This window comes from Malaclemys terrapin, chromosome 1 (assembly GCF_027887155.1).
Source record: "Malaclemys terrapin pileata isolate rMalTer1 chromosome 1, rMalTer1.hap1, whole genome shotgun sequence".
NCBI lineage: Eukaryota > Metazoa > Chordata > Testudines > Emydidae > Malaclemys > Malaclemys terrapin.
This window is the reverse complement of record NC_071505.1, coordinates 293922769-293940869: the sequence shown is the minus strand read 5'-3', so window position 1 is coordinate 293940869 and position 18101 is coordinate 293922769. Positions and strand designations below refer to the sequence as shown.

General features: G+C 39.4%; 1 protein-coding gene across 7 annotated transcripts in view; it reads right to left on the bottom strand.

The window, feature by feature from the left end:
• LRCH1 (leucine rich repeats and calponin homology domain containing 1) overlaps positions 1-18101 on the bottom strand; it is a 249071-nt gene that overhangs the window by 57638 nt on the left and 173332 nt on the right. For 6 of the 7 annotated variants that reach the window (XR_008443307.1, XR_008443310.1, XR_008443308.1 and 3 more), the window contains exons 11-16: positions 16958-17044; positions 14047-14136; positions 13902-13938; positions 12013-12129; positions 1844-1891; positions 1096-1168 (exon numbers count right to left, since the gene is read on the bottom strand). Coding sequence is in view for 3 of the 7 variants with exons in the window: in XM_054014568.1 (XP_053870543.1) it covers positions 1096-1168; positions 1844-1891; positions 12013-12129; positions 13902-13938; positions 14047-14136; positions 16958-17044 (452 nt within the window). In the remaining 4 variants the exon portion in view is untranslated. The remainder of the gene's footprint in view (positions 1-1095; positions 1169-1843; positions 1892-12012; positions 12130-13901; positions 13939-14046; positions 14137-16957; positions 17045-18101) is intronic. The other variant, XR_008443309.1, reaches the window with a different exon arrangement.

Here is an 18101-nt window from a genome sequence, read left to right as displayed (position 1 = left end):
AGGAATGCTTGTACTTTTCAATTTGTAAAGCCTTTAAGCCTTGGTTCTGAACAAATCTAAAACTTTTGGGTATCCTGGTTAAGTTCCCATAATCTCAACTGAACGGTGAATTTAAATGCTCTCAATAATGACACCAATTTGGTTCAACATTTTCTTTGTTTCATTATCACTTTTTTTTGTTTTAATAAATTCTAAGGGTACAATTTCTTATAATTCATTAAAATATGAAAATGTGCTGCTGTTGCTGAGATATTTCATTACGAAAGCTACAAGCTCGTAGTGGTTTACCGGCATTCGATTAAAGGTATTAGTGGTGAAAGAAAAACCACAATTACATTTTTAGGAAGCTGAAATATATTAAAAAAAAAAAAATCTAAGCCATGATATACTTCAAAGACAACGTGAGATGACTTCTAATATTGCATATTTCAGCAAACAAAAGATAAAAACAATGCCATCCTACATCTGATCCCATTTTAAAAAGAGATTATTAATTCTTAATACCCTAGCAATTAAAATTGGTTTATATGAACACACTAATTAAAATGTCAATGATTATGCATTTAGCACATCACAAATTCATTCTACTACAGACTGCAGCTATGTTTACACCTAATTTGATATTTATACATACTCCTATGGAAAAACTCATGAATATATTTTCAGAGCAATGCACAATAATTACCCAAATAAACCTTGTTATCATATACATTTATTTATTCACAGCTTTAAAATGTATCTCTATATGTCAACCAGGTGAACATAGGATTTAAATTGGTGCATCAGGCAGATATATGGCGTTTTTATATATGGAAAAAAATGAGGGATGAAAACTGATCCATATAAAATGTGCTGAAAAGTTAGTACTTTTACTGTACTTTTTTTCAGTGTTTTTGGGACAGTGTTTTCGCCTCCTTTCTTACTAAATATGTATCTATTGTAAGTGAACAGTCACCACCAGTAAGCACAGGATTAAGAAACTAAAAAGAAACTTGCTGATTCCTGTTGGATGGGGATAAGATATAAGAAAACAAATGTCCTTGAGTTTGCTGGAGAAGAAGCCCTATTGTAATTTATTCTTTCTCACAATCTTACCTGATCGTGGCTTCAGGCCAAAAGGAGCTGTGTTGTTTGTAGTAGGAGATTGTGTGGGAGTTTTTTCCTTACTCTGTGTGTTTCAAGATAGATATGAGTAAGAAACTGTACATCTCAGCATTTTGTGTAAACAATTATATAGAGGTTTAATCATGCAGCATTACAATTATTTCCCCCAAATTGTTAACATTATAGGCTCAAATCCTGTAATCCTAATTCACTCTTTATTCCATCAAATCTCCTGGTGACTACAAAGGGGATTCTGACAAAGAAAGAACTGAGGGTTTGTCCCACTGTTCTAACTTCATCTGATTATTTTTCAGTTTTCTTTCACATCATCACTTTAATATTTCACATGAACAATAATTCATCACTATAGTGCAGGATTTTAGAATGAATAAGAAAAAATGCTCCTTCCTTACATACATTCTGTTCTTTCATTGCATCAACACCCTTCCTTGCCTAACTGCTTTGTCTACTGTATTGTGAAATTCTGCGGAGGGAAAACCAGCACAAATCCAAGCAACAAAAACCAGAAAAGGGGATGTTACTTAGACACCTCAGAGCATCTTTCTACCTCCCCCTGGACCTTGAACTGGGTCTGCAGACCTATGCAGGAGGAAAGGAAGGAGTACAGCAATGGGTGGAAGAATATGGGGGATAAACACTGTACCCTTCTGTAGCATGGAGAGCTAAGACTGGAAAGATAGTACAGTATAGGCACACACAAATACCAGTAGTATCTCACCTCACTGTGCGAACTGCATCCTCCTATATTCCAGACAATCAGATCATTCTGCATGTTTGAATAGAAATAAAGTGGGTGGTTCAGTAAGTAAATTTATCATACATTAAAGAGCATTTGTTCACAAGTAGGTTTACATTGCCACAGAGAGAGATTTAGGGAACATATGCCATCCTACTCACACTTTCATCAAGGAGAATTAGAGTGAATAGGTACTTAAAGTAAAAACTACAGTACAATCCTAAACAAATAGGAATAATATTTAGCATTTATATAATACTTTTCTTCTTCAAAGACTAGTTAACCTTTCAGTGAAACAATTCTTTTTCTTGAAGAACACGCGTGCACATTTCTATTCTTAAACGAGCTAGTGACAATCTCATTAAAACAGAGGAAACTTTGAGTTTATTAAATTTTCCTCATTTAGAACAGAAATAAAAGTAATTTGTAGACTTTTAAAAATAATCTAGCACTACGTAAGTTGGTGGTTGTATTTGATTCATAAGTTATACCATTTTAATACAGAGTTCATGGTCAATATTTCAGGGTGTTCTATGGAGTTCATAATTTAAACAAGCATCAAACAAAACTATTTTAATATAGATTTAAAGATTTACCAGGAGTCAGTTCTACAATAATGGTACAACTTATCTTTTGCCACTTCTTTAAACGTAATCAGACTGACAATGTATGTTGCATATTTCACGACATGACTTTATTATTTATATGTAAGCCAGTGGGCAGATACACCAGCTAAGGAAGGCAAAATAAAGGCCAAACCACAGTTCAATGCAACACCTTTTTCTCAGGGCCAGCTTTAATATTGCAAAAAAATTTTGGAACAAACATAAAGCAATGCAGAACACTTGGTCCCAACCACTAAGACTGCTTCCACCTTTCAGCAAGCTGGGATGGGAGAAGAGACATCCTTCCTCCCTTCATAGCCTTTCCTGTGTACCTCCTAGTCCTTTTGTCAAGTCTTCATGAAAGGACTCCCCTCAGGGTTTTAATCAACCCTTATCTTCTCTAGACTGAATAAGAGCATTCTAAGTCAGTAGACCCCTCTTCATGTGTCCTGCCTGGAGATGACAGCTTTCAACAACCCCCCGGCTAAAGAGGTCTATGTCCTTGTAACAGACATCCTGGCACTACCTGCTCAACAGATCAGATCTGTTACAGTATAGAATAATCATGCAATATCAAAAAAGTCACTTTCATAACATGGATATGTTGTGACACATGCTCTGTTAATATCACTAACACCATCAGAAGTTTGAATCTGTACACAACACTACTGATAGGCGGCTAAGACTAGGATACACAAAACCAGCATGCTAGGTGGGAAGCTCCATAAACTAGCCGACAGGAAATGCTGACAAGAGGTGCATCCTAAGCTCCGTTCCCCTCAGGAGTTTGGCGCCTAAGTTCAGGCTATAGGGAGGCAGGTCTCTCTGCTAGCAATCCATAGACAGGAACCCGTCTCTTGGAGTCAGGGAGCTTTGGTGCCTAAGTCATTTCTTCTGCAAATGAGTTAGATGTTTTGTTTACTTCACACAAAACAGCTAGAGAAGGCAGAGGAGGAGCTGGTGGTGCTCACCTAACTTCTAGCCCAGTGGATCCAGCACTCACTTGGCATGTGGGAGACCCAGGGTCCAATATCCTGCTCCAATCAGTATTTAATTATTAATCCAAAGCAGAACAGCTTCAACAGGAGAGACTGAGGGAGCCCCACAGCAAAATATCCTATAGACCAGTGGAGAGAACACACTCCTGAGAAATGTCGAGACCCCTGTTCAAATCCTCTCCCCCCCTCTACCTGAGTGGGGAACTGAACCCAGGTCTCCCACATCCCACGCAAGTGCTGACAGCATGGGTTAAAACTTAGAAGATGGGCAGGAGCACCACCTTCTCCAGTGGTCTGATTTTGAATGGGGCCTGACCCAGTAGGTGGTCTCTGAGCACATCTACTGGATCAAGCCCCACAGTAAGACAGGTACTCCTCTGCCTTTCATCCCCCAGTTCATGGATCACACCGGGGCTTAAGCATGAGAAAGGCATCCCAATGCCCAGAGTGAAGTGGCAGTGCATATGCCGAGAGGCAAAACACTGGCAGCTATGGAACTTTCACAGTGAAAATGTAGGAGTTTTTGAATGAGTTTAGCTCACTACAGAGTTAGGTGCCAGCCAAGCAGTGGTTTTGAAGATCACAATGAAGTCTAAAATTGGGACTTAGGCACCTATGGACTGGGGTTTAGATGACTAAATACCTTTGCAGATCTGGGCCCAAGTGCCTCCAACTCCTATTTGACTTAACTGATATTTGAGGGAACTCAGGACTTTCCAAGAAGTGAATAGCAACTTCCAGAATCAGCTCTATATAAGTATTCAGAGGAAGTCAAGATCCTTAAAAATCCATTGAAATTTTCATTGTTTAGTAAAGTAGAAAACCAAAATATATTTAGATTCTAAGCTAGCATTATGTGCACTCTTAATAACACACTCAGAATAGGTTTCAAAATGGTATTGTATGTGAGATAGAGATTAGTGACCCCAAGGGCTAAGAATACACTAAGTCAAGCGATTAAAAAAATTAATCGTGATCAATCGCGTTGTTAAACAATAATAGAATACCATTTATTTAAATATTTTGGATGTTTTCCACATTTTCAAACATATTGATTTCAATTTCAATACAGAATACAAAGTATACAGTGCTCACTTTATTTTTATTATAAATATTTGCACTGTAAAAATAAAAAATAGTATTTTTCAATTCGCTTAATACAAGTACTGTAGTGCAATCTCTTCATTATGAAAGCTGAACTTACAAATGTAGAATTATGCACACAAAAATAACTGCATTAAAAAATTTAAAAATGTCAAATTTTAGAGCATACAGGTCCACTCAGACTTACTTCTTGTTCAGCCAATCGCTCAGACAAACAAGTTTGTTTACATGTGCAGGACACAATGCTGCAGTAAAGTAAAAACATGTGTTCTCATGGCACTGTTGTAGCGCTGCAAGATATTTATGTACCAGATGCGCTAAAGATTCATATGTTCCTTCATGCTTCAACAACCATACCAGACGACATGTGTCCATGCAGATTATGGGTTCTGCTCAATAATGATCCAAAACAGTGCAGACCAATGCATGTTCATTTTCATCATCTGAGTCAAATGCCACCAGCAAAAAGGTTGATTTTCTTTTTTGGTGGTTTGAGTTCTGTAGTTCCTGCATGGGGGTGTAGCTCTTTTAACACTTCTGAAAACATGCTCCACACCCTGTTCCTCTCAGATTTTGGAAGGCACTTTAGACTCTTAAACTTTGGGTCAAGTGCTGTAGCTATGTTTAGAAATCTCACATTAGTACCTTCTTTGCATTTTGTCAAATCTGCAGTTTGTTCTTAAAACAAACAACATACTGAGTCATCATCCGAGACTGCTATAACTTGAAATATATGGCAGAATGCGGGTAAAACACAGAGCAAGAGACATAGAATTCTCCCCCAAGTAGTTCAGTCACAAATTTTATTAATGCATTATTTTTTTAACGAGCGTCATCTGCATGGAAGCATGTCCTCCAGAATAGTGGCCAAAGCCTGAAGGAGCATACAAATGTTTAGCATATTGCAGGTAAATACCTTGCAATGCTGGCTACAACAGGGCCATGTGAACACCTGTTCTCACTTTTAGGTGACACTGTAAAGAAGAAGCAAGCAGCATTATCTCCCATAAATGTAAACAAACTTGTTTGTCTTAGCGATTGGCTGAACGAGAAGTAGGACTGAGTGGACTTGCAGGCTCTGAAGTTGTATATTGTTTTGTTTTGGAGTGCAGTTATGTAACCAAAAAAATCTACATTTGTAAGTTGTACTTCCACAATAAAGAGTTCACACTACAGTATTTGTATGAGGGGAACTGAAAAATAATATTTTATCATTTTTACAGTGCAAATATTTGTAATAAAAATAATATAAAGTGAACATTGTACACTTGTATTCTGTGTTGTAACTGAAATCAATATATTTGAAAATGTAGAAAAACATCCCAAATATTTAATACATTTCAATTTAATAAAATTCTATTGTTTAACAGTGCGATTAAAACTGCGAGTAATCGCGATTAATTTTTTTAATTGTGATTACTTTTTTTGAGTTAATCATGTGAGTTAACTGCGATTAATCGACAGCCCTGGTGGAAACATGCTGTCAAGGCTGCTTCCCCACTCTGAACTTTAGGGTACAGACATGGGGGCCTGCATGAAAACTTCTAAGCTTAACTACCAGCTTAGATCTGGTCCGCTGCCACCACTCCCAATGTGCTAATTCCCTTCCCTGGGTAGCCTTGAGAAACTCTTCAATTCCCTGGTGGTTCAAGATCCAACCCCCTTGGATCTAAAAACAAGGAAAATCAATCAGGTTCTTAAAAAGAAGGCTTTTAATTAAAGAAAAAGGTAAAAATCATCTCTGTAAAATCAGGATGGAAAAAAACTTTACAGGGTAATCAAACTTAAAGTGCCCAGAGGACCCCCCTCTAGCCTTAGGTTCAAAGTTACAGCAAACAGAGATAAACACTCTAGCAAAAAGGTACATTTACAAGTAGAGAAAACAAAGATAAAAACTAACATGTCTTGCCTGGCCGTTTATTTACAAGTTTGAAATATGAGAGACTTGTTCAGAAAGATTTGGAGAGCCTGGATTGATGTCTGGTCCCTCTCAGTCCCAAGAGCGAACTCCCTCAACAAAGAGCACAAACAAAAACCTTCCCCCCACCAAGATATTGGTCCTTTGGGTCAGGTATCCGTCAGGTTACCTGAGCTTCTTAACCCTGTACAGGTAAAAGGATTTTGGAGTCTCTGGCCAGGAGGAATTTTATAGTATTGTACACAGGAGGGATATTACCCTTACCTTTATAGTTATGACACATGCATAAAGTTGTGATATTGATTCCTTTAAAATATATCTTCAGCAAAGAGCTGGAGAAATATGAAGTAATTAAGACCTCACAATAATAGATATTGGTAAAGAATAGGTAAGGAAATACTTTGAAAAGAAACAGTTACTAATCTTTTTCTGTAACTGTTGTTCTTTGAGATGTATTGCCCATGTTCATTCCCACCGTAGACTGTGAGCGCACCTTATGCACAGCTGTTGGAAACATTTTCCTCAGCAGTACCTGTCAGGATGGTGTGAGCGCCCTCTACTGCTTGTGCCACTGCATGCAGGTATAAAAAGCAGAGCCACCCCTAAATCCCTTCAGTTCTTTCCTACCAGATAGAATCTGATAGAGAGGGGAAGGAGGGAGGGTCATGGAATGGACATGTGCAACACATACTAAAGAACAATAATTACAGAAAAAGGTTAGCAACCATATGTTCTGGATGATCACTCAAGCTTCACTTATCCCTTTCCTAGATCCCTGGGACTGGTATGCTGCCCTCAACTTAAAAGATGCTGATTTTCACATGGCAATTCACCAGAGCCACCAAAAACTCCTCAGTTTCATGGTAAGCCATTTCCACTACCAATTCACAGTGGCCTGTAAACAGCTCCAGGAGTTCACATATTCTCTTACTTAGAAGACTAGCTAGTAAGAGGCTGGTCCAGGTCTCAGGTACGGTCCAGCGAGGTCACTATACAGTCCACCTTCGACACACTGGGGCTCCTAATGACTACGGAGAAATCTACTCTGACTTGTACAGAGGAAAGAATTTATTGGGCCAGACCTGGACTCTACAGAGGCCAACGCTTTCCTGCCAGGGTTGAGATTCCAAACAATGTAGGTCATTGCTCTAGATCTAAAGGCGCATCTGGCCAGTACAGTATGAACTACCTGTGAGTCACAGACAATGGAATGGACTTGTGCAATCACTCAAAGAAGAAGAAGATTATTTTCTGTAGGAACTTGTTTAGCTGTCTTAGATCTAAGATAGGCCTGAGATCCCCTTTTACTTTCAGGATTAGGAAGTATCAGGAATAAAATCCCTTCCCCATCAGAAAAATGGGAACTTCCTGTATGGCCACCACAAGAAGGGGAGACTGGACTTCCTGACCTAGTGCATTCTTGTGAGAATGGTCCCTGAAGAGGGATGGGAATGGGGGTGGGGAGGAGGGACAGAAAGCATTGAAGGGTATATCCCTGTCCACCATGCTTAGGACATACTGATCCGTAGTGATGTGGGATCAAGCACTTAGGAAATGGGACAGTCAGTTGGCAAATAGCGGGGTGGAGAAAGCTGGTACCTTCGGGGGTGGTAGACTGCTCTTGACAAATAGGTCAAAATGTTTGTTTAGAGGGCCCTGCTTGCCTAGATGAATAAGTAGCTGCAGAAGAGTAGGGAGGAGGAGGACGCCTCTTGTAACTTCTACCCCTCTTTCTGGAGAGGACCTGGATACAAGGCATGAAAGGCAGAAACAGTTCCTGTGGGCAGACTGACTTTCTTTTTGTCGCTGGCATATAAATCCCCAGAGATCTAAGGGTCGCCCTTCAAGCCTCACGACTATGTAGCCTCTCTTTCTTCTTTTTGGAAAAGGGTGAAGAGCCTTGAAACAGGAGGTCTTCGATGGTTTGTTGAACCTCTGGGGGAAGACCTGACGACTGCAGCCAAGAGGAGCACCATGCAGTGATGGCAAAAGCCATAGCTTGAGTTGCAGAGGCCATCACATAGACTTGCCTGCAAGGCTGTTCTGGCAACTAGCTTGCCCTCCTCTACCATCGCAGTGAGCTCTTGTTTTACCTCATTCGGAAGCGTGTCCTTAAATTACAAGACGTTATCACACAGTCTAAATTTGTATCAACCCATCAGAGCCTGCTGGTTTGCAATTCTAATCTGTAAATCTCCTGTGGAATAAAGCTTCCTTCTAACAAAGGTCCAATTTCTTTGCTTCTTTCCGTTTCAGTGTCAAGGCCTGATGCCCCTGCTTCTCTTTTCTGTTAGCACCAGAGACCACTGGGGAACCTGAAGGAGGATGGTTATAAAAATGATCAAAGCCCTGCAAAGCAATGTAGTATTTTCTCTCTACCGTTTTTTGCAGTCGGAGGCAGGCAAGATGGGGTCTGCCAAAATGCCCTGACAGGCTCCAGAATAGCCTCATTAATAGGCAGTGCTACTCTAGAGGGACCCTCCCCCAGGCCAAAATGTCCACCAGCTTGTGTAACTTTTCCTGTTCCTTTTCCAGTTGGACTTCCAGAGCTGCAACCACTCTCCTCAACAAGTCCTGATGAGCTCTATACTCATCAGGAGAGGGAGATGCAGACTCCTATCACCACAGCAGGCAACAAAGAAGAGCAGGCCAAGGGTTGTTGAGGTGGATCCTCTTCCAATTCCCTCACAGGGGGAACTCAGAGAATGAACAATCCAGGGGGTGGGCAGATGTTGTAGATGCTCTTGACACCTAGCCAAAGTAGATGGGTGGGAAGGGAATGGAGAACCCTACATTGTGGAGGGAAGCCCCAAGTATTCCAAAAGGGCCACTGATATGGAAGTGGGGCCCATTTATGTCTGATCATTGATCTTTGGAATGTACAAAAACTCTAAAGTAGCCTAAAATTAATAGAACAGATACTATTTACAAAAAAGAGAGTAGAACTTGCAAATGCAAAGATAGCAGTTCCAACAACCATCACTGGCAGCAGGAAAGAACTAGGAGGGTGGGGCTGCTCTGCCCTTTATACCTGCTCTCAGTGGCATGAGGCAGCGAACGGTACTCATGCAGCCCTGACAGGTATTGCTGAGGGGAAAATCTCCTACAACTGTGCATGAGTAAGGCTGCGAATCTTTCACGGAGGTCACGGAAAGTCATGGATTCCGTGACTTTCCGGGACCTTCATGACTTCTGCAGCTACAGCGGCTGATCCCAGGGCCGCCCTGCTGGGGTGTCTCTAGGTCCAGCCGCATTGTCCACTGCTCTGGCAGCCCCAGGCAACTGGTCCCAGGAATTGCCCCAGGGCAGTGGTCTGAGAGCAGCAGCGGCGCCCCAGGCCACCCTCAGGCCCGGTGGATGCCCCCCCTGCCCGGCATGATGGGGGTGAGGCCCCGGTCCGCCCCCTGCCTTCCCGCCCCCGGAGCAGCAGCAGTGGCAGGGCCCAGGCCACCCCCCACCCCCAGGAGCAGCAGAGTCCACTGGAGCACCGCGCCTCCCTCTCCCCCCTCACACCCCGCATTACTCCCCCCCCCCCACCCCAAGCAGGTAAAATTTAGTTAGGGATATTTTTACTAAAAGTCCAGACAGGTCACCGGCTGTGACATTTTGGTTATTGCCCATGTCCTGTCCATAACTTTTACTAACAATACCCGTGACTAAATCGTAGCCTTACACATGAGGCACGCACACACCCTACTGTGGAATGGACATGTGCAATCACGCGAAGAAGAAATTCAAGATACACAATTAGAGACTCTGGATACACAGAAGATATTACAGGTATTTGCAAATTAATTGTATGTGGAATGATATATAACTATGTTCTCTCTGTCTTGTTGCAAGGACACTGTCAAAATCAAGGTTCAACATATTAAATATCAACAAAAATTAAAAACAATTTTCAGACATCTTAAATTTTGATGACTACAACACACACAAAACCAAGATATCTTGAAGATTAATAATTACTTCAACGTGTAAATAGTTTTTTTCTGTAAAATTAAACTTTTGTGTTTTAAACACTATTGTTTACAATAGCCTAAGAACATATATATCTTGGAGAAATTTTTTTTCAACTTTATTGAAGGGCCAAATCCTGCTAGTGTTGTGTCCTTTCTTTTCCTACAAGATTAAAGTCACTGTATTTTACAAAATCTCCTTTATAAATGTCTCCCGTTATGCTGAATTTCAATATACCAGTTCCTCTCCCCCAGGAGCTAATTCTTATTTATTTCTATTCTAGAGCCAAATCCTTAAAAAGGTGAATAGCAATGCTCCCATAGGATCCGTGTTGAGACCTGTGTGAGTCAATATATTCATAAATGATCTGGACAAAGAGGGTGAACAGTGAGGTGGCAAATTTGCAGATGATACAAAATTACTCAAAATAGTTAAGTCCAAAGCTGACTGAAGAGTTACAAAGGGATCTCATTGAACTACGTCACTGGGTGATAAAATGGCAGATAAACTGAGTGTTGATAAATGCAAAGTAATGCACATTGGAATATATAATCCCAACTATACATACAAAATCATGGGGTCTAAATTAGCTGTTACCACTCAAAAAAGAGATCTTGAAATCATCGTGGATAGTTCTCTGAAAACTGCTCAATGTGCAGAGGCAGTCAAAAAAGCGAAAGGGGGCTAGGAACCATTAGGAAAGACATAGAGATGATAAAACAAACTATGATAATGCCACTATATAAATCCACCATACACCCACACCTGGAATATTGAGTACAGTTTTGATAGCCCCATCTCAAAAGAGATATATTAGAATTGAAGAGGTGCAGAGAAAGGCAACAAAAATGATTAAGGGTATGGAACAGCTTTTTCACGAGGAGAGATAAAAATGTCTGGGACTGTTCATCTTAAAAAAGAGATAACTAAGGGGGGATATGGTAGAGTTCTATAAATTCATGAATGGTAATGGAGAAAGTGAATAGGGAAGTGTTAACAACCCCGTCACATAACATAAGAACTAGGGTTTCACCAAATGAAATTAATAGGCAGCAAGTTTAAAACAAAACAAAGGAAGTGTTTCTTCATGCAATGCACAGTCAATCCATGGAATTCATTGCCAGGGGATGCTGTGAAGGCCAAAACTATAACTGGGTTCAGAAATGAATTAGATAAGTTCATGGAGGATAGGTCCATCAATGCTATTAGTCAAGAAGGCAGAGATGCAACCCCATGCTATGGGTTTCCCTAAACCACCAACTGACAGAAGTTGGGACTGGAAGACCGGGGAGGGGTTACTTGAAATTATCCTGCTCTTTCATTCCCTCAAGCAACTGGCACTGGCTACTGTCAGAGACAGGATACTGCGCTAGATCGACCACTGGCCAGACCCAGTATGGCCGTTCTTATGTTCATGCTAAGGCATAAACCCCCAAAGTAGTCACGTTTTAGCCTATAAAATAATACTTCTCTCTGCACACGAATGAATAGGATAAAATTATTTGGAATCCCTTTTCAAGAGGTCCTATGACTAGAAAAATATGTTGTACCCAGGCTCCTCCATACCTGACTCAGTAGTTGCGTCTCATCCTGCTTACATGCTATTTTGGCTTCAGTCTTGGTTTTCTCTATAATCAATTCTCTCCTCTTCTGAAATTCTAGTTCTTCCTCAGCATTTTCATTCTGCAAGGTACACATCTGTTGAGACTTTATGCACAGCGCTGGGGATCAGAAACAAATACCCAACTTTTTCTTAACACACTCTTACAAGTAGTTTTGTACAAATACTGTGAAGAGCAATCCAAGAGTGGAAGTGAACCATATAAAAATAAGAAGATAGACAGTGCCAGTGCATACCAACAGATGATTCTGAATGCTTGAACAAATAATTTAACAAATAATACTGAGCTCACAGGATTGGATATGAACCTTAGAGTTCACTGGATTGGATATGAATCAAATAGCAAGCAGCAAATATTAAACTAAGTTCCAAATCAAAGTCACGTTAAAATTTTGTATAACTATAGTGATAATGGTTTGTAGAAATATTTCTTTGGTTTAATAGGCTGTATGGTGCTTTGAGATGGTTAATGATGAATGGTACTTTATAAATGTAAAATATTGTGTAATATATTAAAAAACATTAATGTATATAATGTTTCAAATGCTATTACTGGAGATTAAATGTAGTACAACACATCATCTTCATGTTGCCAGGTTGGTGTGATTATGTGTAAAGCAGTACATTAAAAGGTCTGCAAAAGACTGGTACTATTCTGGCACAAAATATGACACTAGATATACAGTAGCAAATTTTGAATATTGACTTCAGTTTCAGCTCAGACCAGTTGAGAAACATTGGTGAGTTTGAAGATATATAGCACGGAGTCACCAAAGAGATGCATATTTTTAAGTACATGATCTATAAAATAAGTACTAACTCTGTTATAATTATTAATGTGTGCACGCATATCAAATGAGGAACATAATGGTGTAAGAACTTATGGATTGGGTGTTCTCCGGTGCTCCTGCCCCGACAGTAGCATATACAAAAACTTAGGACACATATAGGGAGTTATTACTCTTCTGCAATAGCAATAAACAGCGAGAATTACAAATTCTTATTCAGTAGCCTCATGTACAAAGTGATCTTATCTAGGTGCCAGCTCTACAACCCACGTTTTAGTGCACTGTCATGGTGATGGTAGTCCATTGAACCCTCGGGCACAGTGAAAAGAGACCATATCAGGCGACTGGTTTTAGCTAGCATGGTTTTGCCCTCAGTGTGGACAGAGATAATTTGGATAAAATAGTTTCTGGAGACTTTTCTCTTCTAGTCTTCTGATTAGTTTACATACATTTGTGCCATACCCATATTGGGGGCAAAAGTTGTGCTGGTTAAAATGGTTTCCCAGTGCAGACTTTTTCATGATGTAGACAAAACAACAGTGTCAAGGGGACAGATTATTACATAGCTCTTTCTCCTGCCCCGGAGATGGGGTTTGAGGCTCCCAGGCTACATTATAGTTTTCCAGCACTAAAAAGAATAGGGGTAGGAAGAAAAACAAATAAGAATGCATTTAGCAAAGGGCTACAGACAATTCATGTATTTTTATGGCCATTACAATACTTGAAGTATTTGGCTCAATAGGACAATTGCAGGTAGAACTATGATTGCAGCAACAAGTGTAGTCCCCACAATGAAGGCAAAGGACTACAGAGATTAAAAATAACAATCTCTGTACATTAAAAAAGTCCTTATGAGCTATTAAAAAAATTGTAAAAGCAAACATTAATTTTACAAAAAGATATGCAAAACTTCCAAAAGAACTACAGCTACATTTTTCTCTTGCAGAACACTAAATTTTGTTCATTTACTGGTCCAATAGCTAATGTAATTGGTGATCCATTTTCTGTCTCTCTCTTGGATATTTTGTAATATAGTGACAGCCTACCTGATAGATAGGAGCCTCCTCCATCTGCATTTGGCCACTGTATGTGGATATACAAAACACAACACATTAAATTTTAAAGTGTAGAATCTTGAATATGAAACTTTAGCAAATCCATTATTTTTCTGAAAAAGGAATATAAACACACTTTACTGTAGACTCCTGTAATTCTAAATCTGTTGCTGATTCCATGGGATACAGATTCACACCACTGCTCTCTGTAATATCCATGCTTAATCTGTAAGGTTTGAAATAAAAACAATGCACTGGGGTACATCTTTGATGAACATTCTATTAAATATTTATTTTTTAAAAATGGATATATTAAATCATGGTTTTCTTTTAACTTGTTCAGCTACTTACAATTCCCCATCTACACACCACTCACTTCAATACCCAAATGCAAGACTACAATATTAAACCTTGATCAGTAGGTTATGCAAATTCTTATTCAACTGTACATACACAAATCCAACAGAATACTAGTTCCCATTATTCTTTAGAAGTTGGTTGGAATTGCCACAAATAGCAAAATACCACTGGGAAATTAGTGCAACTTGCTCTTCACTGTTTGGACTATAGCCATGTAGTTAAGCACATCTTAAAATCACAAAGAAAAAGAATAAGCCCTCCTACATATTTTATTTTCTACATTTCTCTTTACTGGTTTTGTATATACGTACAGCATGATTGGCTATCCTTAACAGCAGTATTTGAAATAAACGGCCCATCTGAATATTCACGGACAAGTGAGCATTGCAAATGTATTTGCTTCATAATATATATTCGGAATAAGAAACCTAGTTAAACTGAAATATTAAAACAACAATTCCTTACATTTTTAAATGTCTCTTCTCTGTTTGGTAGGGGAAAGATGTGTAGCGTTATGAGTTACAGCACTGAGTTATTAAGTGACAAACAGAATCATTTACAAGAGTGAGAACTGAAACCTTTTCATTGTTATGTTTAATTAATACATTTTTTAAACTAAAGTTGTTGTTTTTTTAAATAGCAACATTTGTTCCAATTAAAAGAGCATGCCTCAGGTGAGGTGCAGAAGCAATGCCACCTGGAATGTTGCATTACTGAATTCAGAACTAATTTGAACAAACTTTTCTAACTGGTGAGGTTATTTCTCTTTTATGAATCAAAAGCACCTGCCTTATCTAATTCAAACCAACAAACATTTCTAGAGACAACTGTCCAGCACAAGCTAAAGTAAATTCATCTTCTGAACTAAAAGGGGAAGTATTTGCAAAGTGAGCAGGCAAAACATTTACTAGAACAACTGAAAAAAACGGATCGTTTGTTCATTCACAAAGGGCCTGATCCTACTCCCACTGGGCAATTGTAAGTATAGAGTGGGGCTTATATCTTTTTCTGATGCATCCCAAGAAAAAGTTTAAATTAGGCTAGACAAAGCATCAGAAAAAGCATTGTGGGGAACAGTTCTGTGCAACTAGATGGCTGGATTAAATAGGTTTTCTTCATCTATAATTCCTATGCTTCTATTATATTTACAGCTTCTGTTAATACAATGGTCCCCAAACTGTGGGGCGCACCCCACTAGGGATGCCACACAGCCCCGCTCTGCCCCCACCCAGCTCTGGTCCCAGCTGCAGCTCCGTTCCCAGCCCAGCTCTCCCCCCAGCCGCAACTCCACTCTACTTCCTGCTCCGACCCCAGGTCAGCTCCAACCCTAGCCCCAGCTCCACTCTGCTCCCCTCCCACCCCCCGGGCTCTGCCCCCAAGCCAGCTCCGCCTCTAGCCCCAGCTGTTCCCCCAAGCTCCTCTGTTGAGCCAACTGTGCAGTAATGAAGGGGGAAGGGAAGCATGGAAAGATTCCATTTCTGGTGAGGGTCGGGGGATGGCAACAGGAAAAGTTTGGGCACCACTGTGTTAAAATAATGGGAATCCTGTGCATACTATCCAGGGGAGATTATATCTAAGATACTCTTAGTCAAAAGGTCACATAACAATTAATTTTCTTTTTTTATGAACTTGTCAAGTTAAGAACAGCTGATAACCCATTCCTGAAGAACACCTTGTATACTAACAAATAACTTGAACAGCCAAACATACTTTAATAAGAACATTTCAGGTGACTGAACGACAGATGCAGGGATGAATTTAAATGTCAGGCCACGATTTTATTAATTTAACGTGGAATAGGGGTGCTATGCACCATCCCCTGCTTTCACATACCAGACATTTGACTGGTTCTATTGTAGAGTTACAAAACTCCCACCTTATAACCAATAAGTCAGGTTAGACCCTCCTCAAACTACCCCTAGGATTCTCCTCACTTTGGAATCCTCTCTACTGCTTCCTGAAGACCCGTTGGCCCCGTCTCATATAGGCATGAGGTCAACTAGCAAAACCCCATGTCTCATTTATCTCTGGGAACTGACCCTTTTAGAATTTACCTACAAGTTACGGCAAACTAGACAACCGTACCTTTCCTAATGTTAAACTTTCAAGTTCTATTGCTTTCAACCTAATTGAGCCTCCATAACACTCTGCCAAAGATTAAAAAAAACAAAAAAAACCCATCACTCAGTCAATTTGACCCAATGGAAAAAATTCTCCCTCCTCCCAAACAGACAATTAGCCAGTCCAGCAGTATGCTGAAAATACAACTCCTATGTTACAACTAAAGGGAAGGAGGGCAGAGCAGCTCACAAGTACAAGAAGCTATTGAAAAGCTTGGAAAAGTTTAAATAGTGGAACAGGTATGCCAGAGCCAATCAGCCAGCCCAGTCCCCTCAGCCTCAGGCAACGGAAAGGTGAAGGATCCGAAGAGGGGGAGAAGCCAGACCCATCTTGCCAACTGTGCAGTCTCACATCCGCCATGCCCTTCCAGGCACCATGCCATATCCTCTGCTGTCTAGTTAACATCCCACATCCCACTGATGCAGGGCAGAAAGCATTTAGTCATGAAAAAGAAAATAATAAAAAAGCGAGCGAGCGAGCGAGAGAACATTTTTTGACTTTGACCCTCCCAGAATTTCCTATACAACATATTACTTACATCAGGAGACCCTCTAATATGAGCATACCTGTTGGGTTCTTGTAGCAAATCTACTGCTTCTTTTAAATGATCTATCATGGCTATATCAATATTTTGCTTGTTTGATGTATTTGTTCTACAGTAGGAAACAAAGACACTACAGTGAGTATCAAAGGAGTTAGAATTTAAATCAATGGGAAATATTTTCAAATTAGCTGTTTAAATTGTATAGTAAAATCCTGTATTTGTGCATATTAATATGCAGATGTAGGATTTGGAAATTTTCATGTGGAAATTAGGAAGTCAGTTTAGAAGACAATGAACTAAATAGTTATTCCCCCATCTATCATTTAAATCAATCTAAACAGCCTGACTTCTGTTGCTGAAATAATTTAATTACCAACAATTTTTTTACTTGATTAATGAAGTTTATTGTTCTATATAAGGACACTGGCAATTTTTAAAATAGTATTTTATCTTTTAGTTTGAAATGTTTGTAATACTTTTAAAAGCTTTAAAAGAACCTAATTTTTCTTAATTCTTTTGGCAACTATTGATTTTTTTCATCTGAACTTTTAGCAAAGCAGAAATGAACACTGTTGTTTTGCTTAACAAAAACTTCAATTAACAGTTCAGTTTCATTGTAAATCATCTATTTCACATATGTTCATCGACTGATGTTTGTCAGCACCAGTCTTGAAATAGTGTTTTGAATTAACTATTATTACTGGGCCAGGAAAGTGTGTTAAAACACACACACACACACACACACACACACACACACACACACACACACACACACACACACACACCACCCCTAAGTTTCAGCCCTTTTACAAATACTATTAGCAGATGTAATGTCAGTATCTAGTTGAACAACACTTGCATTCTCTAGGTACATACAAATATATTGATTTTAATAAAATTTTCACTGTGTTAATCAATACACTATAAATAGCAAAATGCAGACAAATTGTACTGTTATATAAATGTCATGCTTCCTTGTATACAAAATAATAAGCTGGTAAGGAAATACTCAAAAGACAAATTAAATTTTGGTCACCTAAAATTTATAGCCGATATTAGTTCATTATGTACATCAGGGATCGGCAACCTTTCAGAAGTGGTGTGCCGAGTCTTCATTTAGCCACTCTAATTTAAGGTTTTGCGTGCCAGTAATACATTTTAACGTT